This window comes from Rhinatrema bivittatum, chromosome 10 (genome assembly GCF_901001135.1).
Source record: "Rhinatrema bivittatum chromosome 10, aRhiBiv1.1, whole genome shotgun sequence".
NCBI classification, from domain to species: Eukaryota; Metazoa; Chordata; class Amphibia; order Gymnophiona; family Rhinatrematidae; genus Rhinatrema; species Rhinatrema bivittatum.
Genome location: NC_042624.1, coordinates 118609949 through 118636950, shown reverse-complemented (window position 1 = coordinate 118636950; position 27002 = coordinate 118609949). Strand labels below are relative to the sequence as shown.

Here is a 27002-nt window from a genome sequence, read left to right as displayed (position 1 = left end):
AGTCACTGAAGTGCTCACCACTTAAATATTACTCAGTGCCACTCCTACAGATGAGAGGGACTTTGACAATGTGTTCTTTTCCAATCTGAGATGGGCAAACTAAGAGCAGGTATTTGCATTTTCTACCATACAAGGGCTTATGATTTTAAGAATGAATACATTAACCACAGCAATGACTGTAAAAATAACTGAGGAACGAGTGCTCAGAAACAGGTGGAACATTGACAATGTCCCAACTTTCTTTTTTGGGGCTGCAAAAAACCCAAGGGAGAGGTGCAGTCTAGTAGATGAAGTTCCTCTACGCACAAATCAAGAGGAGGCTCTGGGGGTGATTGTATCTGATGATCTTAAGGTGGCCAAACAGGTGGATAAAGTGTGGGTAAAAGCCAGAAAGCTGCTCGGCTGCACAGGGAGAGGAAGGGTCAGCAGAGAAAGGGAGGAGATATTGCCCCTGGTGAGACCTCACTTGGGATACTGAGTACAATTCTGGAGACCCCACCCTCAATAGGATATAAACAGGATGGAGTCGCTCCAGAGGGAGGCTGCTAAAATGGTCAGTGGTCCTCATTCTAAAGCATAGGGGGAGAGACTTAAAGATCTAAACTTCTATACCCTAGAGGAAAGGTGAGATAGGGGAGATAGGATAGAGACATTCAGATATATCCAAGGTTTCCATGCACAGGAGCAGGGCCTCTTTCAATGGAAAAGAGGCTCCAGAATGAGGGGTCATGGGATGAGGGTGTAAGGGGGTAGACTCAGGACTAATATAAAGAATTTTTTTTTTTACAGGGAGTGAAGTGGCTGTATGGCTCAACATTGAACTGGTGGAGACAAAGACAGTATCTGCAATCAAGAAAGTATGAGACAAACACAGGGCAGCTCCGAGGGAGTGATGGGGATTGTAGAGAGGAGCGGTCAGTGGGGATCGCAGACCACACAGGCCATCACATAGTAATGAGCAGGGTCCACAATATCTGCAATTAGCTGTGTCCCGTGATCGGTTCATGTACTGACTCCAATCACCATTTCACTCTTTCCCGGAATTGATCAGCCCTGGGCCAATTTTCTTGTCAATGTCTCACAACTACATCTACGGCGAATCCAGAGGAAGTCATCTGAAGCCAAATCCATAGCATAATAAAAAAAAAAATTAAAGAAAGCAATTCCTTTCCAAAGCCAGTTATGGTCAGTTCTCTTCCCCACAGTCCAATTACATCACCACATCTAACCAGATTTTCTTTGTATATTATTTGTATATAAACTTAACTTTTGAAAAATTGGGTATCTAGTGTGGCTCATCCTTTCCCACCTTCCTTAGTAAGCCAGTCTGAGTCCCTGCACCGATAACTCAAATACATCCCAGTGCTGACCTCTACAAGCCCTCCTGTTCTAGTCCTTCCTTCAGAAAAAGCTGCCAGTTCACCTCTAAGTGAGAACAGACCCCAGGTAAAGGTGAGCCTCGCTGCTGGCCTGCTAGACAGGCTGCTGCTTTGTTTCCAGATGAGATGTACTGCACTTGCTTGGGGTCTGCCCAGTCTGTCATGTTCAGTTACTGACCGGTTGTTCGGTGCTATACTCTCATGCACCATCTCCATGATCCAAAAAAAAGACACCATGTGCATGAAGTTATCCCTGCTTTAGTTAAAGCCAACAAAACGTTGCACACACAGCACACGTGTGACCTCCCACTCTTGTAACTGCACTGCTTTTTACAGACGGTTCCTAGGAATGAACCTAGATCTCTGCTCAGAAGTCTTCTGTGTCTGTTCGGCAAACTGCACTCCCAGACGAGCAACACATGCTTCATCGCTAAACCAGGATGTTCTGTCCCCAGCAGTGGGTACATGTTTGTATCTGTATATACTGTAGTTTAACTGTGTTTAGTGCAGCCCTCCCTTCTGAGGATTCTTGATGCTGAAACACTTTCTGTAACCCATGATAAAAGTCTGTAAGCCTTTGCCTTTAAGAGGAGCCTTTGCCCTTAAGAGTCGCTCCCTCCCCCCTCCACTTTCTCTCACTATCGGAAGAGCTTGAATGCCTCTCAATCTAACTTGAGTCTTCCTAGGTGCCTTATAGGCTCAAGGGACTTCCTTTCATGCTCCCCCTGCATCACATGGTTCTTAGGTTCGCTGCCATTGGACCTTGCCCCCTGCCCCCAGCTTGTGGAGGCATTTCCTTTAGCAGCTCTCGACGAGAGTTCAGTTCCCCCCATGCTTCCCTCTGAGCCAGCAGGGCTCTGTAAAACTCCCTGAAACGATCAAGTTTTTACCTTTTCTCTTACTGCCTTCTTCTGAAAACTAAATCAGCCTCATATCCCTCATGCTTCCTACCTCTACCATAAACTAACTCCTGCAACACAAGAGACCTCCTCTCTCCTGCTACCCTGTCTCCAGTTACCAAAGATCTTTGCCTTGGGGCTCATGTTTGAGATGCAACAATTGTAAGTAGAATTTACCTGTACAATAAATAATTTCAAACTTAAAGAATCTTTGTCTTGAGGACTGATTGGAGAAAAAGTTTAGCTGCCTGGATGGCAAACTTGGATGTCTGCCTGATCCAGAACACAGGATTCCTGCTGACCGGGGCCATAAACTCCCACCGTCCACAAGCAATTTCTCTGCAGCTGTATTCCCTCAACTTAGCAGACAAACCTTCAAAGCTGGTAAAACTGGAAACGGAAAATGGCTGGCATGCATGCGACTGTGGTGCAACTGGAAAAATATACAAAATTATAGCAACAGGACTGGCTCATCTGGTTCCCATCTCAGATGCTGCTCTGTGCTACTGCCTCACAGTTTTGTGCAATGATCTGGCATTATGGTGCCACATGTCAAGGTCCAGAAACTTTCTTGTTCTCATTAAACCGATGAAAATCAAAACAAAGAAAATGCAAGAGAGAACCAAAGAGGCAGCAGCCGCCAATAACACAGGGATAATGAGATTCCTCGTTTTAATATTTTCCTGCCATGTAACATGTCCCTTTGTCAAGCAGCAGGAGCCTCCCGGCCCCTAGAGGGAAACCACATTTCACTACGGTCTATTTGCAAGTCTTTTAATGGGGGCGGCACCATCGCCATGTGACAGAGACAGGAATTTTCTCTGCATCAAGCCTCCATCAGCCTGTTTGACCAACAGGCTGATGGAGGTATTGGTAACTTCATTCTTCTTTCCCACACCACTCATTGCCACCTCTGAAAGTTAGTGGTAGAAGTCCTTCGGAAGCTCAGTAATCATTAAGGAAACCCTAGGTAGGTAGATCTTGCACATTGTCTCACTTCATCCACGCATGACGTACAAAGACTTAAGTCCAGGCCATCAAGGGCTACTTTCGCCATCTTAAAATGCAAGGTCGTTTACATGCGTTCAGCTTTTTTTTTTATCCTCATTAGGTTTAATTATTGGGTGATATTTGATATATGTGCTGTTTTGAAATATTTTATTGGTGCTTGGGAAATTTACAAAAATGTATACGACTTTAATAGATGTTGTTCTATTTGTCAGTAGTTTGGGAATATTTATTCTTTTATTAGTATGATTCTACTATTATAAATTGTTGCTTTATGTTTCTTAATTTTTTAAATTTTATATTTATTGAAATTTCAAAATTATTAACAAGCATATAATTTGCAGCAATATACATGAAAAGTGGGTACCAGTAATACAATTATAAGGTCAATTAAGAATTACAGTCAGTATATGGCACAAACCAGATCCCATACAATATTAAGGAAAATAGGGAGATCCATTTTGATTGATTTGTATCAAGAAAGTCGGTATAAAAAAAGCGTTAAATAAATAAATAAATCCAAGATGAAAAACAAACAAACCAGCAATATATATTACAATAAACCACTAAAGAAAGTTTGGAGAGAAGAGGCAGTGCCTGATTTTACTAAGTTCCGACTAATAAAACCTAGGCAGGGGATGGGTATCCAAGGTACTACGTAGATGAACAGGGTCAAAAAATACATATTTAGATCCAAGGTGAGTAACAACGTATTGAGAGGGGAATCGCAAAACAAATTCTGCACCTCTGAACGCATTAAAAGAAAATTTTTTTACGATGTTCCTAAGTGGAACGTGTGATATCTGGATATATCCAGACTCGCTGGCCAGAAAAAGGACAATCTAAGGCGGAAAAAAGATCTTAAGACCAGACCTCTGTCTTGAGGAAAAACCAAAACAAAAGGCCCACGTTTAGAAATAACCGTATCCACTGAAGATTCCCAGAATTGGGTCAAGTTCAAATCCGGTTCTTGAGCAAGAACCATCAAATTCAAATCTGAGGACTTTGTCATGTAAGCTTTAGCGATGGTAGGTGCAGCTGTAGGAAGTAATTTTACAACCTCAGATGTATAGTTCTTAAGCAAATCAAATTAGACTGAGGTTTAAACAGCGAAGAGAGTTCTCAGTATTTTCCAGTTTTCAGGAATGGGAAATGTCAGATTTAACCAAAGCCTCTTGACCTCGTTGAAAAGAAGAAACTTGTTGTTTGTTCCAAAACATTAATTTTCTGGGAATGAGAAGCCAACTCTGTTTCAACAGATTGGATACGAGCAGTAAATGTTGATGTAACTTCAACCAGCGAGGATGTGGATTTCTCGAGAGACAGCAATGCTGAGCCGACTGAGTCTAAAGTAATAATAGAAGGACGGAGAAGAGTGGATTCCATGCCTCTCGCTGACCTTCCATTCCCTCCCCCCCAGAGTCAAGGCACTCACTCAGGCGCCTGACCAGCGGACCTTCTCCACTCCCGGGACACAGCCAGACTCGGGAGCGCTCCCCAGAAACCAGGCTAGGGCTGACGAACCACACAGGGGGAGAGGCGGAGTCACCAGCGCTCCGGGGATGAGCGTGACTTCCAGGTCTGGTGAAGGAGCCTCCCGCTAACGGAGAAAGGAAGCCCTCAGTGGTAATCTGGGAAGGGAGGGACCTGGGGTGATCTTGGTATGAGGCATCGGGGAAGAAGAAAGTTACGTTTCATGATTTTATTTGTTTTATGAGGAACAGTGGTTCTGTTTTTCCATTGTTACACACAGAGTCTGGCTTCTTGGGGTTTCCATTTCAGTTTCTGTCTAATCTGTGATCCTTTATTCTGTATTTGGCGAGGCTCTGCGCCTGTGACTAAGGTGAGAGATTGTGCTAGCGTGCAGTGTCTGCGTGGGGATCTATTCTGGGACCCAGCGTAGTATTTACAGTGCTGCTTTCTCACAGGCACTGATACGTTAGGACAGGCCTGCTGTATAGGTTTTGAGTGTCTTTTTCGCGGGGTTCTGTGTTGGTTCACAACGTGCTTGGCAGTGGAAGGAGTTTGTGCTGCCGTTACGGTGAGCTACCTCAGGAATTTTGAGTTTCTGGCTGGCAGCGTGATTGCCTGCTATTTGGTAAAGGGTTCAACAGCTGATTAGTTGGTGAGAGACTTTGACTTATATATCTAATGTATGTTATATACACAACGTAACCCAACTTTGATGGGTGGCGGGCCCAGAAATTGTATGGATGGAAGGGCAGAGGCTCAAAGTTTGCTCACCCCTGCTCTAGATAATGAGCACCGTCTCACCAGGACTCCTCTTAAGGACCCATGGCCCCCATGCCAGCAAAGATTGGCCCCATAAGGCCCAAGTTCTTTGATCTTCTTCCCATGCAAGATGTTGGATTTACTGATATTCATTGCACAGAGACCTGCATGCATCTGTGCTTGTGTCCTTCTGTCTCTAGAGATCGTTAGCTGCAATGTGGCCAGTGGTCTCCTCTCTGCCAGACCCCTGCGTCCATAGGGAATTTTGTTCTTCCTCATTAACTTTAATCCATCACAGCCCGGGCTTTTAAACGCCAGTCCTTTCTGGCATTCGCCCTCGTTCTATGTCAGTGCAAAATGCAGGACCACAAATGCAGCCAGGCCTAAGGATGCTGTGGAGGCCACAGTCACAGATTCTGGGGGTGTGAGATGGAGTCTCAGCCATCACTCACTGGCAACATCCATGGGCTGGCTCAGCACTGCATTTGTGCTGTGCTTCACGGGCAGCTGCACTCCCTGCCTCCCCGAATCATTTTTACTGCTGCGGCTGAAGGTGCTGTAGTCTCATCTAGGGGCTGGTGGGAATTGAGATAGGAGTCCAAAAGGAGGAGGAAACTGATGGCTAACAAAACCCAAACATAAATAATCTACCAACCAATCCAGTAAAATACAGGACTGGGTATAAGTATCATTCTGGAAACTCTAAGGTCAAGTTGTAAGGGGGCCTACAGATTCAGGGCCCAGTACATGGATCCTATGATGATCAGTGGGTCACATCCCCGTTAATTAACATCCTGCTTTCTTTTCTGGTTATCCTCGACCACAGGTCCCCTCTCCTTCCCGCAGAGAACCATCCCACAGTCTCCTGCGCCTTCCCTGCCGGACTCACGCCAAGTACTGCAGCGCCCTCCTGTGGCTGAGACAGCAGGATGCAGCTCCCCTCATGGGTACTGCCAGTGCTACACCTTTGCCAACCATGGATGTCGTAGTAAGAGCAACCCCCAAAGCAAAGAGGAAAATTCATATAAGCATGAACAAAATATATAAAGAAAAAGGCCCACTCAGTCTTAGATAATATCCTCCATAGCAGCCCTAGTCTAAAATAAAACACAAAGCAAAAATCTTAGTCCTATCACTGTCAAATCAAGTAAACTGCTGACAAACACCATCCACTCAAGGCCATATTCTGAGATAAATCAAAACAAAAATCAGACACAGACACTCCCAGGAAGTCAATGATGAATTCTGCTCATAGCCCGGGGCGGCTTCCAAAACCTCAGGCAGTTCATCTTTTGTCTAAGAGCCAGAGGCAATATTAATTTCCCTGGAGGACACCCTCTCGCGCCGTTCCAGGTAAAACAATTTCATGGCTCTGGGACCGAGAGCACGTCTGGACTGCATCTGTGCCCCGGGGAATCCTCCTCCCCCCCCTGACTAGGATATCGTTTTTTGTTTTTTTTTTATCCCATACACTAGCTCCTTTTCCAGTGAACGATCTCCAAAAAAATAACCCAATCAATCCACCTCGATCAGTAAATACAAAACAATTATACAAGAGATCAGTAACTGACAAAAAAATGACAAGAAATTATTATGAGTGAAAAAAGATCAATAAAACAAACTTCCACACACACTAGCATGGGTGAGCGAGAAAGAGATTGCTGGAATAATCAGGTCAGGCCGCAGTGACACCCAATGGAAGGAGGGGGGCGCTAGTGAGCGGGCGCTGACACCAGCACCAGAAGCTCTTCCAGTTTTGCTGTATTTGCAGGAGATTATTGGTCGGCGGAGTCCATTGGGCTGCCTGCCTGCGACAGTGCCGAGTCAGTCCTGCTCTGTGCATTGGGATTGAAAATCCCTTTAAATGCTTAAACTGCCCCCCTGTCAACCTGGCTGCCGCGCTGTGTGTGAACGCAGTCGGCTTGGGAGAGAACATTCAAACTCTTATTTCCACCCTACAGTAAATATGTGAAAAGAAAAAAAGGCCCGAGGGAAGCCACCAGCTGCAACGTTCCTGTGCCCAGCCTGCTCCCTGCCCGGGGGGACGTTAATTATAGATTTTAGTGTCTCTTGCGGGTAAGGCTCAGGGCTCCCTTTGCCTTTTACTGACCTGGCAGTTTCCTGCCCTTCCTTTGGGAATATATTGGGGCTGTGGCCGGCGTCCGGCCTCTTCATTTCCAGCTATTTGTGGGCGGGGGCACTTTATCCCCTCGCTCCTCCAGCTCAGCCTTCGCAGCAGGAGGTCCTCACCCCGAGTCTGGAGAGTCCCCAATAAGTAGTGTGTGGGACCCCCTCCCTGCCAGGGCCTGTGAACGCTGCCTCTGCAGCAGGGCGGCGCTGGAGTGCACTCTGAACCGCAACACCTGGCAGATCAGTCCTGCTCAGAAGCCACTCACAGCCAGCAATGACACTAAAGCCTTGTCCTGTGAATAAGTACAGAGGAGAGCCCTGCTGTGTCCAGAGAGCCCTAACCTGGCCTGAGATGGAGCATATTTTACTTTCAGAAATTAGCGCCAACCCAAAGGTCGGCGCTAGTTTCTGCCGGCACCGGGAAAGTGCATAGAAAAGCAGTAAAAACTGCTTTTCTGTGCACCCTCCGACTTAATATCATGGCGATATTAAGTTGGAGGTCCCGAAGGGTAAAAAGAAGTAAAAAAAAAAAGAAAAAATTTGAAGTCGGCCGGCGGCTGTCGGTTCGAAAACCGGACGCTCAATTTTGCCGGCGTCCGGTTTCTGAGCCCGTGGCTGTCAGCGGGCTCGAGAACCAACGCCTGCAAAATTGAGCATCGGCTGTCAAACCCGCTGACAGCCGCCGCTCCGGGCCAAAAGGAGGCGCTAGGGACGCGCTAGTGTCCCTAGCGCCTCCTTTTGGCCGTTTCTACCGCACCACCTCATTTAAATACTGAATCGCGCACACAGGCGAGTGGCCTGGGCGTGCGCCGGGAGAGCAGGCTTTACTGATTGAGCCTGAGAGTTGGGCTCAATCAGAAGCAAGAGCCCTATTTTAGGAAGTCATTAAACAGACACCGGTAAGCAGCTCTCATGTGCTTCTTGCAGTTGGGTTCACCGATCTCTCTGAAATAATACAGCCCTTATCTAGAAGCTGGGTCGAGCTCTACGGTGACTGGTGCTGGAAAGCGCAACCTAGCGCCTGTGCAGCACTATGCATGATGAGGCTGATTTTAAAATGAGCGCAGGGGTGCTCGGTGCGCCAGCGGAGATACGCTACAGTTTTACATTGTGCATGCATGTTTTAAAATACATCTCCCACGTGTAAGTATATGACGAATCTTAAGAGATTGCTCGTCGCCTATCTTTCCTAGGACTTTGCTGGCTCTTACGTGCGTATGGAAGCGGATTTTAAAATATACTCGCACGAGAGACTATCAGTTTTTCCAGTCAGTCCACCAGTTTGCCCAGTTAATATCGAGGTCTCCCAGACCCCTCTGGTTCTTCATCCTGCACGCTCCCCAGTTGAGCCAGACCCCTCACCCTGTCCTGTAAGCCCTAAAATTTGAGATCTACAGACTTGCTCCTGATCTGATGTTGACTAGTTTGGCTTTTATAGCTTTACTATTGGCTTCCCATTTCTGGTTGCAGGCTACTGGGAAGCTTCTTCTCAAGTTTTGATCAAATGTTGCTCAGTTTACAATTCTGGGGTCTGATCGGAAGCTTTGTCATAACGACACTGGATTCCTGCTGCTATCAGCACCCAAAACTAGTGGCTGTGATGTCTCAGTGTTGTCAATGCCTACCTCCATCTGCTGCTAGGGGGTAAATAACCCATTTATCAAGGGCTGGACTGCTGTGGCAGGACCAGTGGAAAGGAAGTTAGCAGGTAAGAAAATGTCTTCTGTCAATATCCTTTATGTGATGCTCTGTCTCACTTAGGTACTAACCTAAGTAATTCGCTCACTTTAAAATCCCAATATTACTTCAGCCTCTGGAGACTGAGCAAGGCTAATTTTAACTGCCATTATTACTTCTATTAGAAGTGAAACAAAGTTAGGAAAAAAAAAAGAAAGTCAACCCCAGAGCTAGGGTCCCTGATTGGGAATCGCATGACCTGGGACCCTCGGCCATGGTTCTATTGCTGACAGGTCCGGGTGTCATGAAGCTCGCCCTCTGTAATCTTATATAAGAGTGCGCTGCAGCCCCGTCCCATGAGGGACTCGGCCGTGGCCACGGGGCTGGGGGTGTGTGTGGCACCAACACTGAAGCCAGCCACATACCGAGTCACTAGTGCCACGGGGCTGTGTGTGTGTGGCACCGACACTGAAGCCAGCCACATACCGAGTCACTAGTGCCACGGGGCTGTGTGTGTGTGTCTGTGTCTGTGTGTGTGTGTGTGTGTGTGGCACCGACACTGAAGCCAGCCACATACCGAGTCACTAGTGCCACGGGGCAGTGTGTGTGTGGCACCGACACTGAAGCCAGCCACATACCGAGTCACTAGTGCCACGGGGCAGTGTGTGTGTGGCACCGACACTGAAGCCAGCCACATACCGAGTCACTAGTGCCACAGGGCAGTGTGTGTGTGGCACCGACACTGAAGCCAGCCACATACCGAGTCACTAGTGCCACGGGGCAGTGTGTGTGTGGCACCGACACTGAAGCCAGCCACATACCGAGTCACTAGTGCCACGGGGCAGTGTGTGTGTGGCACCGACACTGAAGCCAGCCACATACCGAGTCACTAGTGCCACGGGGCAGTGTGTGTGTGGCCCCGACACTGAAGCAGCCACATACCGAGTCACTAGTGCCACGGGGCTGTGTGTGTGTGTGGCACCGACACTGAAGCCAGCCACATACCGAGTCACTAGTGCCACCGCGTCACACCGCAGCAAGGAGCGACTGTGACACAAGTCAGTCAGGGACCTCAATTCCCCGTGTCATTAGCTCTCTCTCAGAGCTAAGTGCTGACGCCTTTTTCTCCAAAGCAATGCAGCAGCCGCACAGCCGGAGCCCCTATGTAATGTATACTGTGCCTCAGGTTGGGAGGAAAAAAAAAAAAAGCAACTCAGGATCGCCAGATTCACTTTATACACGTGCCAGGCTCAAAAAAATAAGTTGTCAAATAGCAACAAGTGCTATGAAACCATAGCAACGACATCAACAAGGCAGTAGACAACCAATGGGAATACAGAAGGAAGCAAACTGCTTCCCCATTGGTTTAAATGTGATTTTAATGCATGCTGTTAGCATTTCTGCACGCATTGATTCGTAATAGTGCACACACAAATGATCACTAAAATCAACAGGAAAAAAACCCCCAAACTAAATTGTATTTTTCCTGCCTATTTTGTTTTTGAAATGATATGAAACAATGCAGGATGTCGCTGACATTTCCTGTGTCGTTTCAAAGAAAAGCACATCCCTACAATCTTATAAGAAACCAGCCAGTATTCAGCCACTATATGAACCTACCTACTGCTGCAAATTTGGGGGTAAACGAGCGTGTGGGGGGTGTAAATTCTGAACTACCACAGACCCTTAACCTCCTATTGTGTTTTCCAAGCCCCCTGCTAGTGTTCCCTTACGGACTGGGATAAAAGGGTCATGTGCTTTAAGGGACGGAGAATCCTGACGTTTACCAGCCCTATGCCCATTTGTGCTCCAAGACTGAAAGTTAGAAAGAGCCCGCGTAGGGATAACTGGCACCAAGGGTGGGTGATGCAAGCCAGGTTCAGAGCATGCTTCGGTTTGCACAAGCAAGGGGGCTTGCCTGCAGTGCAGTCAGGGCTGGATTGTGAAGATACCCAAAAACCGTGGCTCTCCGTGCTGCTTCCTGATTTCTGGAGGAGGAACTCCTTGCCTCCAGTCTTCTGGCTATAGCCTCCCTAACCTTAAATCAGGCCTTGAGTGCAGCACTTCCTGCTCTTGTCCCATGGAGTTCTAGGCGAGTTGAGAGGAGCCGCCATGACACTTTCAGAGATGGTTAGGTTTTAGAGGCAGAGCCATTCGGGTGCAGAGGAAAGGAGAGACCCGGGAGACAGAGAAATAGTCATTGTCCAGGGAAAGAGGAAACAAAAGGAGCTGCAAAGTTCCCCGCTAGATCGGTGACAGCTGCCCAGAGCCATGCAGCAGGAGGCTGCAGAAGTCAGCGGTCACAGATCTAACCACGAGTGGCGATGCTGGCCCGCGGGCCAGGATGACTGCAGACCGAGGAAAGAGGAGAGCCGGTGTACAAGCGGAGGTCACCCGTTTCGGGGAGTATTTTCAATCACCTTTGAATCTTTGGGGGTGGAGGATTTTCCCCCTTGGAACCAAGTAACTCCTAACTTTGTGCTGAATAACGAGCCCAGCAATCCCGAGAGGTCACCGTGTATCACAGCAGCGCGCAGGAAAGCAGGGCTTTGTAACCGGGACTTGTCCTTCTCGGAGAGGACGGTGCCCTTTTTCTCAGGTTTGGAATTGGTGCTCAGCAGGGGATAAAACTCCTGTTCTTTGTTCTGAATTATTTTATATACAGTGCAGGATATTCTCCAGTGGTATTTAAAAATTGAAACAAAAAAAAAGACCCATTTTCTAACGGAGAAAAAAAAGACGTTTTGGACCACAACAATCGCAGGCCAAAGAGGCTGGTCCCGATCTGGGGATTTGGGACCAGCTAGCCACTTTTGCATTGTGACATGCCACCAGGATTTTGCAAGCTAAAAGCTGATGTGGGCGACGAGCCGAACCCTCTGATCCTGCTCAGGACTTCAGGCTGGGTTTGAGAACAGGCAGAAAGCGTAGCGAGTTTAAATTTATTTAACACTTTTCTATACCGACCTTCATGAAAAAATTTCATATCAGATCGGTTTACATGTAACAAAGGGTATAACTTAAACAAGAACAATTCACTAGAAGCGGAAGTTACATATAACAAGGGTAGTTAACTTGGAGGCTAGGCTAGTCAGAGGTATAGGACAGTGTAACTGAAGAGAACTAGAAAAGGCAATGAAACAAAAGAAACGGCGGCTTAATTATAATGTCTAAACATAGCGGGGCGTTAGCCAGTAAAGCAGAGTCCTGTCCGGTTGACAATTAATGGCTTAGAAAGTTAGGGAAAGACCTGGAGGAAATGTATCCCAATGATAAATGTATCCCAATGATTTCAGTGTCCTGCTAGCGAGCTTTAAAGGGGCGCGGAATGAGCCGGGGAGCGCCTGCCCCCACGGGCGAGGTTTAAGGAGCAGGTGCCTCTTACATAAGATTTGTATTTGTGGAATTTTTTGGCTGCTCTCTTTTCACCAGAATCAGAAAGCACAGCCACCTCAAGGCCAGTAACTGGCCAGAGACCTGGCCCTCTGATTGACTTTAGACTCGGGGGGGCCATGAAGCAATCTCCCAGGTCCAGCCCGCGCGCCTGTGGCCGGGAGGTGCACAGAGATCTGCTCGGAGGGCGATGGAGAAAGCCCAGTGCTTCCCTCTTCCCAGATCTCCAGCTCCAGTCAGGAGGGGAGCACTGCCCCCTGCCCTGGCCCTCGGTGATTTCAGCAGATTGCCTGGAGCAGCCCCTGACTGGAGCAAACCTTTCTGTGCAAGAAAACATCATCACCTGATCTCCAACGATGGGCATTGAGTCTGCACCCTTAGAAGGAGCGAAATAAGAGCTATTTTTCTCTGTAAATTGACTTCCAATAATAGCTGCTGATCCCCTCCCCTCAACAGTACCTGCTCCCTGCCCTCTTCCCCTGACTGCCACACTCCCACGGCGGCTCCCTGATAACTCAGCAAGGTGATCCTTAGCTCTTGGATACCCGGTTAAAGCCTCGGAAGAAAAAGCTTTCCTTTTAAGGGAAACGCTGCAACGTGGCCCCCTTTTGGAATATCCTAGGCTGAAATGTTTTACAGATGATGGTTGTACACAATCGCTCCAGGGGCTGCTTTTCACCTCTGGCTCCAGTACTGTAGCATGGGGTCAGCTAGTGAATGGCACCTCGGGGATCAGGAAACAAAAAAAGACAGTTTCAGCTGTCGCTTGCAGGCTAGAGGAAAAGGTCCATCTGTTGGCCCTGCATAAGGTTTCTAGCAGCTATGGGGCCCAAGGTTTTGAGTGGTGCTTGCTTCCCTCTCTGTGGACCTGCTTCAGGTTAGGGTGCAGGTGATCTTCAGTCTCTCCTCTCAGGCCAGAGGAGGTGATACTAAGAGCATCCACTCAGACTGCACAGTCCCTTCTATCTACACTCCTCTGTCCAGGGCGGGTGCTGGGGTTTTTGCTGCCCTGTGTGAACAATTTCTTCAGTCTCTGCCGCAGCCCATCAAATAAAACCCAGCTCCCTCCTGCAGTCTATATTTTAAAAAACTGACCCCCCCCCCCCCCCCCCCAGGTCACATGCAGAGAACACAGAAAGACTCTGATCAAATGCAGAATAAAGAGATCAGAAAAGTATAAACAGAAAGGTGCTGAGAAGAACTGAACTGGAACCCACAACAAGCCGACCTCTGTACGCAGAGCAACAATGGAAAAACAGAGACAGTGTCATTCTTCATAAAACATTAAATAAAATCAAGAAATATAAAACAGTCATAATAGTAAAATCATTTTAATAAAAAGAATATTTCAAACCAGCTAATGAATAAGAATATCCAAAATTGCCCAAACACCAATAAAATATTTCAAAAAAACATCTGATGATTAAAAAATCCAATCATTAAAAAATGTTCTGTTCCCCCCCCCACCAAAAAAAATGAAATATTTCAAAATAGCAGAAACATCAAATTCTACCTAATAATTAAAACTAATAAGGATTTAAAATTCTCCTGCTCTCCATACCTGGGATCTTTTGATTTCCAGTCACCCTGAGATTGTGGATTGGGGGATGTAGGGCCATACAAATGTTATCTTCCCTCTCTCACACACACACACACGCTAACTCATTCATTCTCTCACACACTCGCTCTTCTCCCTCACAGATACTTTGCGTGTGCCTGAGAGAGCCTATGTGTGACACCCAGGCTCTCACAGACACACACAGGCTCTTACTCACACATACAGGGCCTCCTGCTGTCTTCGGGGTGTAGAGGGACGAGCTCCACCATGGCCCACCGGCTTTCCAGCTTGGGGAGGAAGCGGAAGTTGTGCGCTGGTGCGCGCATGCAAATAAAACCATGGGCCTCTCCTTCAGCCACTGGCGTGTGGAGCTCCGCCAGGGGCCCTGCAGTCTCTCCTGCTGCCGCTAGCCCACCACCCCTCCGGGTGTGCCGCCCCATGCAAATGCACAGTATGCACACCCGGTCAGGCCGGGCCTGCCTCTGCCACTTGTAAAAGCTCGACTGCCTATGCTCTTGCTCTGGCCATCACCTGATTCCCATTGAGCTGGAAGAGAAAAGTACAGGGCTGAAAACAAAAATAAACACATTGAAGAGAACCCCGAGGTCCCCTCCACCGGAGGAACTCCAGTGACCACCGCTCTCCCTGGCTTAGCCAGGTCCTGTGCAAGTTAACAACTTTCTGGTCCTCTTCCCTGCTGTCCAGCTTGTTTACCAGTCTTCCATGTGGAACGGCGTTAGATCCCCTTCCCCACCCTATCCATTGCTCGTTACCCCAAAGAGATCACAGAGGTATTGAGTTAGTCCAATAAAAAGTGATCACCGCTAGCCGAGCAAGATAATCCTACGCCTTAAATAAATTCTACTACATATGAGGAAGGAACTGCAAGCTTAAGAAATAGTGTGCAACTCCCCTCACACACTCAGCAGTAAGAGACCCGGCTAGCACTGCTCCTCGATTCAGCAGGACATCGCCGGTTACCCGCAGCAGTGCGTGCTGTGGCCTTCGGACACCTGGCACTTTCTAAGAGTTCTGGTAATTCATGAATCAGAGCTCCGTGTTAAGTTTTTGGCCCTAACTTCTAAACCCCCTCATACTTGATGCAGATTTTCAAAAACGTGCAGGGAGTAGGAGTGGCTTTTGCTTTAAAGTGTCTTCTCCCACACTCATCTCCTGGGGCTCCCTGCTGAGAGTGCCCGCGATGCGGTCATGAGAACTTGGTTCAGCTCTCTGGGAACCTCACACATCCTCAGCTGGGAGTGGCAACCCGCGAGTGCCAGGAGTACCAGATTGGGTACTTATCCAATACATCCAGAGCCATAGCATGGATATTTCTGCCACTGGGTAAGACAGGGGCATCCAATAGTTATCCAGCTTGTCTTCAGTTACCGTAACTTGAATTATTCTCTTTTCTAAAAGGTAATTTTATTAAAAAGTGAAAAAACCAACATTGCCAGTTTATAAGACAGAAAAAAAGTAGGTTAATGGTTTACTCCCAGTTCAGTTATATCATACATGAAATCGGTGCATAAGTAGAAAACTCTCTTTATGAGAAGCTGGAATTTCATGCAGCCATTTCTTTTTTTTTTTTTACCACCTGGAACCACACAGACACTGTCAGTTCAAGGGATTAGGTTTCTGTGTGTCTGTACCACTAGGGATTCCTCAGCCAGTGAGTCCTCGGGCAGGGAAGGGGGACACCAGTAACTTAATCTGTCCAGCAGGAACCTGGACCAATGCATCTGACTTGGCAGCCACCGTCCATGAGTAAATGTTCTGGAGAACAAACTTCCGTTCATTCAGTGCATGAAGAAAGTTTGTGCTTAAGAGCAACTGAACGAGCCGAGTGGTGAGCACTGCTGGACTGAGATTTTAACACATCTGGTAAGCAACACCCCCCCCCCCCCCTAAGAGAAGCCCAGGTCAGCTCACAGCTGCAAATGTTTTACATGAATGCTGGTGAACACACGCACAGAGTACAGTGCACGAGCACTCACCATCACTTCATCACCATCACATACAAATTACTTTCCCCCAATAAAGCTATCGTTCAGGGCCCAGGCAAAATAAAATAAAGCAATACCTCATTTCTCTCTTCTCTGTTATCAGTGCAGTGTGCGCTCCTTTTCTTAAATCAGTGCCTGTCCATGTTATCAGTGCAGTGTGCGCTCCTTTTCTTAAATCAGTGCCTGTCCATGTTATCAGTGCAGTGTGCGCTCCTTTTCTTAAATCAGTGCCTGTCCATGTTATCAGTGCAGTGTGCGCTCCTTTTCTTAAATCAGTGCCTGTCCATGTTATCAGTGCAGTGTGCGCTCCTTTGGTAAACCAGTGCCTGTCAGTGTTATCGGTGCAGTGTGCGCTCCTTTGGTAAATCAGTGCCTGTCAGTGTTATCGGTGCAGTGTGCGCTCCTTTGGTAAATCGGTGCCTGTCCGTGTTATCGGTGCAGTGTGCGCTCCTTTGGTAAATCTGTGCCTGTCCGTGTTATCGGTGCAGTGTGCGCTCCTTTGGTAAATCAGTGCTTCTCAGTGTTATCGGTGCAGTGTGCGCTCCTTTGGTAAATCAGTGCCTGTCAGTGTTATCGGTGCAGTGTGCGCTCCTTTGCTAAATCGGTGCCTGTCAGTGTTATCAGTGCAGTGTGCGCTCCTTTGGTAAATCGGTGCCTGTCAGTGTTATCGGTGCAGTGTGCGCTCCTTTGCTAAATCAGTGCCTGTCCGTGTTATCGGTGCAGTGTGCGCTCCTTTACTAAATCAGTGCCTGTCAGTGTTATCGGTGCAGTGTGCGCTCCTTTGGTAAATCAGTGCCTGTCAGTGTTATCGGTGCAGTGTGTGCTCCTTTTCTTAAATCAGTGCCTGTCCATGTTATCAGTGCAGTGTGAGCTCCTTTGGTAAATCAGTGCCTGTCAGTGTTATCGGTGCAGTGTGCGCTCCTTTGGTAAATCAGTGCCTGTCAGTGTTATCGGTGCAGTGTGCGCTCCTTTGGTAAATCAGTGCCTGTCAGTGTTATCGGTGCAGTGTGCGCTCCTTTGGTAAATCAGTGCCTGTCAGTGTTATCGGTGCAGTGTGCGCTCCTTTGGTAAATCAGTGCCTGTCAGTGTTATCGGTGCAGTATCACCTTTTCAGTGTACCCTTGACTTATTGCAGTATTACTGTGGTGTCTCAGTACACTCCACATAGCAGGTCAATTATACAAGGACTCTCTCTATCCTCAGGGAAGATTCGATCAAAGTCTCATATAACTTCGTCCCTGAGAAATGCCACGCATCATTGCCACACTACAGCATGGCGCTCAGTCCATGCTTAATCTCTAGCATGCCCTTCCCAAATGTTACTGCCTTCCCTTGCAATTGTACTCACCGCACAGCACCGCTGCAGCCGTCGGTGCTGGAGGAATGGGTCTGCACTTTGGCTTGGCTGCCAGCTGCACCATCTTGACTGGGCCCACATATTCCACATAGGTTCCTGGGAACTCGCCCCGTTCCTTGGTCCTCTCGTTCACCCCATTCAGCCATCCCTTGGGAATCCGTTCATTGCCTTCCTTATAGTCCAGGGTGAGGAGGTGCATCTTGCTCACCGTTAAAATGTCCCCAGGTAAGAGGGAGATATCCTCCTCGCGCTCCCTCTTGTACTCGTAGATGGCTCGATAATGCAGGCTGTCGGAGCACATGGTGAGCTCAGCCTGTGCCAATGGCTGCTGAAGGGGGAGAAGGCACCCTCTGTGCGCTCCTTCCCCAGCTGGACTGGACACTGGAGAGCAGCTGGCAGCAGGACTTGCCCGGCTCCGGGGACTGCCAGTGCCTTACAAAGAGCACCTTCAGGGGCGTGGAGGCACTATATGTACAGGATTTGACACGTATGGAAAACCTTTTCCGGTTTGCTGAGAAACTTTGTCCAAGGGACAATCCAACCCCTCCTCTGGCAGAGGCCAGAAGATCTATGTTTGCAGGGCACGCAGGAATTGACTGCCAGCCATCTGGACTCCAGACAAGGACCAAACGCTGTCCACGCCAAGCAACTGCCAGGATGCCCAGTGCCTGGACAGTTACCCCCTCTGCACCACCATCCCCTCCGCTGGTGGGGCTTGGAGCCTACTAGGTCTTCTCCTCCTTGCACGCTTGGCTTCCCTTCAAGAAAGGAAAGATAAAAGTGTTAATACAAGAAGAAAAAAGAGAATGCAACAGTTTTTAGAGGGCAGGTTGCATGCAGAGCTGAGCTGCACCGAAACAGCATAAAGCAGACTGGGCAAGGGGAGGAACAGGGCTAACAAGAGCGAGGAGGTGCGGGCTAGAGGACGAGAGCATTTGCAGAGATCCGGAGAGCACAGAGGGAGCCAGGCTGCTCTTCAGCTGGGGCCCTGCTCGGCATTAAGTCCGAGCAAAGTCTGTGCATGGCTTCTGCCAGGGGCAGGGATCTCGTTACAAGGCAAGCACCACGGATCTCTGTATTTATGATACAATCTCTCTGTCCCGATGCAGATTCCAGGAGATAAAATGCAAGCGATACAGACTAAAGTTAAGCGGTGCAATAAAAAGCTGTGCCAAAAAGAGCTATTTGCACTGCCCCCGTCCTTTGCATGCAAATTCAGTCCGTGCAGTAGGACAGTGCAGTAAATGATCCCCCCCCCCAGGCTGCTGACTTACCCCCTCAATGCAGAGCGTCCCGGCTGGCACAGGAGCCACACTGGGTAGGCTTTGCCCCTGGGGGAGTCCGTAAAAGTTACCACCTGTCCGCGGTGAGGGAGGCGCGCAGCCGTCAGGGTCTCTGCAGGCACCGCAGCTGCTTCTTTCCACCCGAAGCTCCTGCACGGCTCTCCGGTATTTATAGCCTGATGTCACGGCCTCCGCCACTCCTCCCCCTCCTCCGAGTGGTACAGAGCCCACCCACCTGCCACAAGTGGAAGCAGGAGGCTACTGCTCGGACCGGCCCGCGTGTGCGGCTAAAATGAAATGAGCACTGCAGGCAACCTGGGCGAAGGAGGCAGAGAAGGCGCGGTAGGAGCCAGGGGGGTGCGGAAAATGCAGCGCGAAGGAGCCTCCAGCAGGCGCAGCCGTTTGGGACGGTGACGCTTGGCGTTTATTCTCTCCCGCCACGGAGCCCATTGGGGGCCCGTCCTGGCTGCTGGGAGAAACCGCGGCTTTGCAGTGTAGCAGCGGCTGCTTGCAGCGCTTACGCGTCCGCTTCACTCTGCAGCTGCAGTGCCAAAGGCTGCGCGCGCGCTGCTGTAACTTAGCCTGGCCGCTTCGCGTGCTTCGGCCCCGGTGCATGCAGGCACTTGTAGTCCTTTTCAGAGAGAAACCGGCAGCTCAGTCGCCCCACCTGTAAGGCAGCAAGCGAGAAGGGAAGGAGAAACGTCCTGATGAGCTGGGTCTGTGCCCTGCCAGTCCCCCTCTGGGGCAGATTTTGTCGGGACGTAGATTAATTGCAAACCCCGCTTCTGATCGGAGAATGCACTTCCAGCTGCACTGCACAGTAAGAAGTTAGTGAGTGGCGTTCCTGGAGGTTGTGCCAGCAGTGCAGGTAACGCCCATCCCCGCTTGCTTCCACAGAAGTATCAGCGACGTTTGTGGCCCTGGGGCCTGATGCTCACTTTTTGTTGTAAACGTTTTTTATTGGTAATCAGTACAACAAACAACATATCACAGCATATTCTTCTATGAGCCAAAAGTGAATACAACCCAACACTGACGGAACGATGTGAAGAATACAGAATTAACATCTGGAAATAGCAACCTGCCACTGATACCATTTAAAGAACCTACCATACAATCCCCCTCTGCACCCCACCCCTCTCCCACACCTCCCCCCTCCCCCCTCCCAGGACCAGACCAGTCAGGTACTGTACATGAGGAATGATCTGCCTTCGGGGACCAACTTGTCAGCTGATCGCATAGTGTATGCCGGTAACAAGAGAACCCACCCATTCAAACCAAACTATATGACATAAACAGAAAAGATTACGGGAGAACATCAGGGAGCTGGCAAATTTAAACCTGTGCAAGAGTCCTGTAAACGTAACCAGTCCGTATAAGGCCTCCAGACTTTATAAAAGTCCGCGACTCTATCTCGATGTAGCGCCGTGAGATGATATAACCTGTAGTAAGCATGTAATCGCTGCTGAATAGCTGCCAGGGTCGGGGCCCGTTCCTGTTTCCAGTGCAGTGCTATCTCAGCTCTGGTCGCGATGAAGATCTGTAGAACTAGTCTCTGTTCCATACGAGTGGCTCCAGGAACCGGTAGCCCTAAGAGAGCGTGCCATGGTTCCACCGAAACAGCTATATAAAGGGCTTGAGCAATCCAGTCCAAGACCTTCTGCCAGCAATGGGAGACCTCAGGACATTGCCACCATAGATGAAAATATGTACCCCTTGCCACACATCCTCTCCAGCAGGTGTCAGGAACGTCCGGTGCGAATTTGTGAAGGGAAACTGGGGTATAATGCCATCTGTAAATTAATTTGTAACAGTTTTCTTGGAGCCCCGCTGAGATGGAACATTTTCGTGCAGCCAGGTATATTTGCTCCCATTCCTCATCCCGTAGAGGAGCACAAAAGTCGCTCTCCCATTGTTTCTGATGCCGTGGCGTGTCCAGTCTCCGGCCATTCAAGAGAGCATAAATCTTGGAAATCACTCCTCTGAGAACAGAAGCATTCTTGCACAGAGATTCAAACAGTGTCCCTTTAATTCGGAGAGAACCTTTGCACAACCCCTTACATGTAAAATGGTATAGCTTAGCGTAAAGAAAAAAGTCAATCCTGTCAAGGTTATATGCTGTACATAATTGTTCTTTAGTAAGTAAAGACCCTTGTTGAAACACATGTCCAAATTTACAAATACCCGCTTGAGTCCAGTGCTGTTGATCCCTGGAACCTTCCCCCCATGGGGTAACCACATCAGTAAATAAATAGGACATCAAAGAAAACTGTTCCGGACCCACCAGAACCTTTTTCCATTGCCTCCAAACCTGCAAAGTAGTGTTCAGAGCATATGTCACTACTATATTCGTAGCGGTAGGGAGTGACGGTTGCCAGGGGATGGCATCGATGGGAAATCGGCCCAGACAGGCTTGTTCCAATTTAACCCATTGCGGCCTATCGGTATTGCTATGAAAAACTACCAAAGCACGCAGCTGAGCCGCCCCATAATACCAGAGAAGGTTAGGAACCTGTAATCCACCCCTCAGTTTGGTCTGAAACAATGTAACCCTGGCGATCCGCGGCGGTCGCCGCCTCCAGATAAATTGACCCAATATTTGCTGCCAATTCTGAAGCAATTTACTAGGGAGATAGATGGGTATGGTAGTAAAAAAATATAAAAAACGCGGTAACACATTCATTTTGATAATGGCTAGTCTGCCCAGCCAGGAATGTGAATGCTCCAACCATTGATCCAGATTAGCCTGTATCTTAGCTATAAGCGGTTTATAGTTCAGATCAAAAAGTGAATCATTGTGAGGACCCAATCGAACTCCTAAATATTTAAGGGAGGTAGCTGCCCATTTAAATGGAAAACTGCGCTGCAACACAATAGCTGCCGAGGCCGGTACCGTTAAATTTAATATTTCTGATTTGTCATAATTAATTTTCATTCCCGACCTTGCTGTAAACTTCTCCAGCTCCTCCATGACTTGGGGCAGTGAACTATGCGGATCCGTTATGGTGAACATAACATCGTCCGCAAAAAGGGAGATTTTGAACTGAGCATCCCCTTTCTGGATCCCTCGGATGGCCCCATTATTCCGAATGCGTATAGCAAAGGGTTCTAAAAATAGGGCGAATAATAGGGGAGACAAAGGGCACCCTTGCCTAGTACCCCGCTGAATGGGAAACTGCGGGCCGTAGCTCCCATTAACCTTCACCCTAGCCACAGGGTTATTATAAAGTTGACGTAACCAGGTAACAAACCTAGACCCGAAGCCCATGGCTTGTAGAGTGTGAAACAAGAAATCCCAATGAACTAGGTCAAATGCCTTTTCGGCGTCTAATGCTAGTAGAATAGCTGAGTGACCTTCCCTGTGAACCAGATCGATAATATCCACTATCCGCCGTACGTTATCCGCCGCTAGGCGACCCTGCACAAACCCCACCTGATCATTATGAATGAGCCCAGGTAAAACCCCATTCAACCGAGCTGCTAAAACCCTGGCCAGTATCTTCAGATCTATGTTAATGAGGGAGATCGGTCGGTACGAACCGCAAAGGGTTGGGTCTCTCCCAGGCTTAGCAAGCACGGTGATACCTGCAGTGTTGGCGTCCATCGTGAAAGCCGAACCATCTAATAAGGAATTAAAAGCTTTAACCATCGGCTCCACCACCACATCCGCCATTTTACGATAGTAGCTACCCGTGAAACCATCCATTCCGGGTGCTTTACCCTGCTTCAACTTTTGATGGCCGCCAGCACCTCATGGGAAGTGATGGGTTTGTCTAGAAAGGCTTGTTGAATAGGTGTAATGTGAGGCAAAGAGACATCCCGCAGGTAAGCTTGTATGTCATCAGCCCGTATGGAATCCTCCCTAGTATACAATTTAGAGTAAAATTCGGTGAAAGCCTGACGTATGTCCTCAGAAGCGGTCACCGTGTGCCCCCCAGAGCTAGAGATCTTGGTTATAACGGTTAAGGCTCGCGCCGCCCTCAATTGCCTAGCCAAAAATTTACCAGCTTTATTTCCCCCTTCGAAGTATTGCTGTCTTAGAAGCGTGAGAGAATGACTGATAGCAGAGTCCTCTATTGACTGCAGTTGGGATTTAACGGCAAGGATTTTCTGATATAATTTTGTAGATTGTGATCGACTATGTTGTTTTGTCAAATCAGCTAGATCTGCTAGCAGCTGTGCCCGTCTGGCATTACGTTCTTTATTACAATGCGCAGACTGCGCTATGCAGTGCCCTCGAATCACAGCTTTGGAACACTCCCACACCGTCAGAGGGGACATACCCTCCGTTTGGTTATCCTTAAAAAAATCTTTGAGGTGTGATAGCAGAGTGGCGGCAAAAGATGGATCAGCTAGGAGGCTGTCATTGAGCCTCCAGGACCTAAGGCCTCCCCCTGACTCACTCAACCTACAGACCATCCACACTGGGGCATGGTCTGACCAGGTGATGGGGTCTATGTCTATTTTGTGTACTCGGGTCTGAATAGTAGCAGAGGTGAAGAAGTAGTCAATGCGCGTATATGTAGAGTGGGGGCAAGAATAAAATGTGTAAGACCTGGAATGCTCATGCCTGGATCTCCAGTTGTCCACCAGCCCCCATTGGGTCACAACCGCCTGCCAAGCCTGTCTTATGTCAACATGTGACTGTGCACCTGAACTAGAATCCAAACAGGGATCCATGACAAAATTAAAATCCCCTCCCACAATGATCTCCCCTTCAGCATGTTGGAGCAGCAAGTTAGATATATGTTTAATAAACATTTTCTGACGTTGGTTGGGAAAATACACATTTAGGAGCGTAATAATCCGATTATCTATTTTAATTTTGTTAAGTATATACCGTCCATTAGGATCCTTGACAACTAAAATCTGCTCATGCACTACAGCAGCAGCAAATAAAATCCCCACCCCAGCATATCTGAGTTCCCGAGTACTTGCTGCCCAAATAGCAGTGGGAAATTGGTGAAATTGCAATAAACTCTCATGATGTTGTTGTACATGAGTCTCTTGTATAAAAACTATGCCAGCTGCCTGTCTTTGCAGTTCTCTCTTCAGGAGCTGCCGTTTTTGGGGCGAGTTGAGACCCTTGACGTTAAAAGAAAGCAATTTAGTGGCCATATTGGGTCAACGACCTCTGTCTCCTCCCCTTCCCCAACAGTGTGATAACCATACTTGCTTCAAATCGCACCCTCCGGCTCTCACTAAAGCAGAGCTGACCCTGAAATGTCCCCCCATTCTCCAAACAAACTGATCTGTAGTGATCTGGCCTGAGCCCTACACATCCTTCGGTATCCCGGTGCCAGCCATAGGATACCAGGTTCCCGAGGGCCCGTGGGCTCCCGATCAGAGGTAGCCGCAGTTGTATAACTCCGTCCTCAATCCCCCCCCCCCCCCCCCCCCCCGGACTCATGAAAACATATCCCATGATGCAGAACATTCCGAAACTATAAACATGATATATAACTATAAACCTTCATAAAGTAGAGAGAAACCCCTCAAACACCAGCGTCTGTGTCCAGTAGTTACCAAGTGTGTGTCCGCTTAAGCCTCCTCAACCTGCAGGCCACTAAAAGACCTAAAACTTGCAGTAATGAAGGCACAGCCATCTTCATCCCTGTTCATGTTGCAAGGCTTGAGACCCCTCAGCGTGGCGACGAAGCCTCTTGCCACCTTTCCCAGCTCTTTGCCATCCTGAAGCTTTAGCTGTAGTTGCAGCCGATGCTGTTGTAGTAGGAAGGGAAAAAGACACCGGCAGTTGGGCCGTTAAGAATGCTTCATGTGCCTCCGCTAGAGAGGCCATTTTATATGAGATGCCCTGATGTTGAAATAACAATCCGAATGGATAAGTCCATCTATACCGTATGTTTCTTTCCCTGAGTGCAGCGGTAACCTCACGCATCTCATAACGCTTTTTAAGGGTAATAGGAGCCAAGTCCTGATACAAGGCAATATTACAGTTTTGCCAGGTAATTGTCTTCTGTTGTCTGGCTGCCGCCAGAATTCTTTCCTTCAGGGGAAAACTGGTTAAACATAACACAATGTCTCTGGGCTGCTGATCCCGACGGGGACCAAGTGCTCGGTGGGCCCTTTCAAAACTTATAGAGGGCGGGAGGTCCTCACTTTCCCCCTGTGCGGTCCCGGCTTGTTTTAGAATAAAGAGGCAGATGTTAGACGCTATTTGTTTTACGTCTAAAAAATCAGGAGTTTCAGGAACCCCTCTGATCCTAAGGTTATTTCGTCTGCCCCTATTATCAAGATCTTCCAGTTTGTCTTGAATTGCCTTGATTTCAGCATTAGAGGCATCACGCTGGGTCACCAGCCCATTCAGCAACTCACCCTGGGCATCTATGCGGGTTTCAGTTTCCTCCACGCGGCATCCGAGAGCCGCCATGTCCGCCTTCAGATCCGCTACGGACGCCATGATGTCGGCCTTATTTTTTTTCAGATCGGCTCTCAGCTCCATGAACCATCGACGCGCCTCATCACGATCCAAAGGAGTGAGACTGGTTCCTGCTCCGCTTGCCGTATCAGGCTGCAAAGCACCCGCCATCTCCTCCGCGTCAGACAAATCGCCATCTCGGCCCGCGGCGCCATCTTGGTCTGGATCTGGTGGCAGTTTGTCATAAGAGAATTTTCGGAGGTCGGTCGTTTTTCGTTTGCTGGTCATCTTGAATAAAAGCTGGAGCGATACCCCTCAGCCTCAGGGCAAAGTATGTCGAGAAATAATGCGGTCTTTACCGGTTTCGGAGCGATTTTAAGCCCGGGGAGAGCGGAGCTAAGGAAACCTGCGTCCTCTTACATCGGTTGCAAACCACGCCCCCGATGCTCACTTTTAGGTTACACATTCACCCCCTCCCCATCTCCTGGTGAGAAGACAATTAACAATTACACATCTGGGAGGTGAGCCACACCCCTGGGAACGTTTGCGTTCAGGTCACCCCAAGATTAGGTGAGGGATTGGGGGCCATCCTTTCTGCCCAGCTGAGATTCCTTCACTTAGGGAAGATGCACATCGATGTGGCAGCCCTGCTGGGGCTGTCCCTGGTATTTAATGCCATCCACAGCCCTCAGTCCCTCCCACCTGGAGGCCCCAGACATTTCATTACACAGAAGCGGGGATTCAGTTAGAGAGAGGTCAGAGAGCGAGATGCATTTTTTCCACACTCTGGAGAGGCCTCCCTGTCTCAGCCACTCCCAGTGCACGCCCTGCCTGAGGATCCTTCTGTTTTGCAGAGAGATGGATTTTAAGCCTGATACCCTCTCTACAGGGGACAAAAGACCCGTGAGCCCTCTCTAAACCCTTGGTAGGCAAGCCCCAGTGCTGGATCCTGCTGCCAGAGACAGTGAGGGCAGAGATGATGTCCAGTTTGACTTTTGAAAGTATTATTTGGACTTTAGCGGAGTGGGCAGGGTTTGCATCCCCTTCTCCACTGAGATTGCAGAACTGCCAAAGTTTTTCCCCAAGATAAATCCCCTGAAGATCAAAATCAGGAGATCTGACCCGGATTTCCAGCCAAGAGACCAGGACAGGCCTGGTGTCCGAGGAAGAAGGTAAGCAAAGGTAAGGTTTTTGGAGTAACACGGGGAACCCCTTTAATAGGATTCATTTCCAGGACAGCCACTGGGAAATTTATGTGCATTTACAATCAGCCTGGGCTCTGCCCAGAGGTCTGAATTAAGGACACCTACCTGCATAGGAAAAAACCAGTTGTACCATCAGTCTGCTGTAAAACTTGCACTTCTGGACAATGGATTTTAATGTATTATCAGTCAGTAGACTATTATTTTAATACTCAGTCCTGGTCCTGTCTGATGAATCATTTCAGCCTCTCGCCCCATGAGAAGCAGCTACGGCACAGCACACGCACTGGTGACCTTCTCTCGTCTGGGCTAGAAGCAGGAGTTTCCCCCACCCCGGGATTAAGAGTCAGCGTGGGATGTAACATGTTAGCCAGAGCAGTCCCAGAAGATATAAATATATAAATTAGTTGTATGCCCTTAGGAACAACAGCCCTCCAAAAAAGGGGGTTACATATAAATTTGTATATGCAACCCAACACCAGATCCCTCTCTCCATGAT

General features: G+C 48.5%; 1 protein-coding gene across 1 annotated transcript in view; it reads right to left on the bottom strand.

Moving 5' to 3' along the window:
- The window catches only part of LOC115099848 (phosphatidylinositol 3-kinase regulatory subunit beta-like), a 41135-nt gene extending 21340 nt beyond the window's left edge, over positions 1-19795 (bottom strand). Inside the window, exons 1-2 of the mRNA XM_029617739.1 lie at positions 18914-19795; positions 17631-18397 (exon numbers count right to left, since the gene is read on the bottom strand). Of these exons, the coding sequence (XP_029473599.1) occupies positions 17631-17940 (310 nt within the window). The 5' untranslated portion in view covers positions 17941-18397; positions 18914-19795. The remainder of the gene's footprint in view (positions 1-17630; positions 18398-18913) is intronic.
- Positions 19796-27002: the final 7207 nt, after the last annotated feature.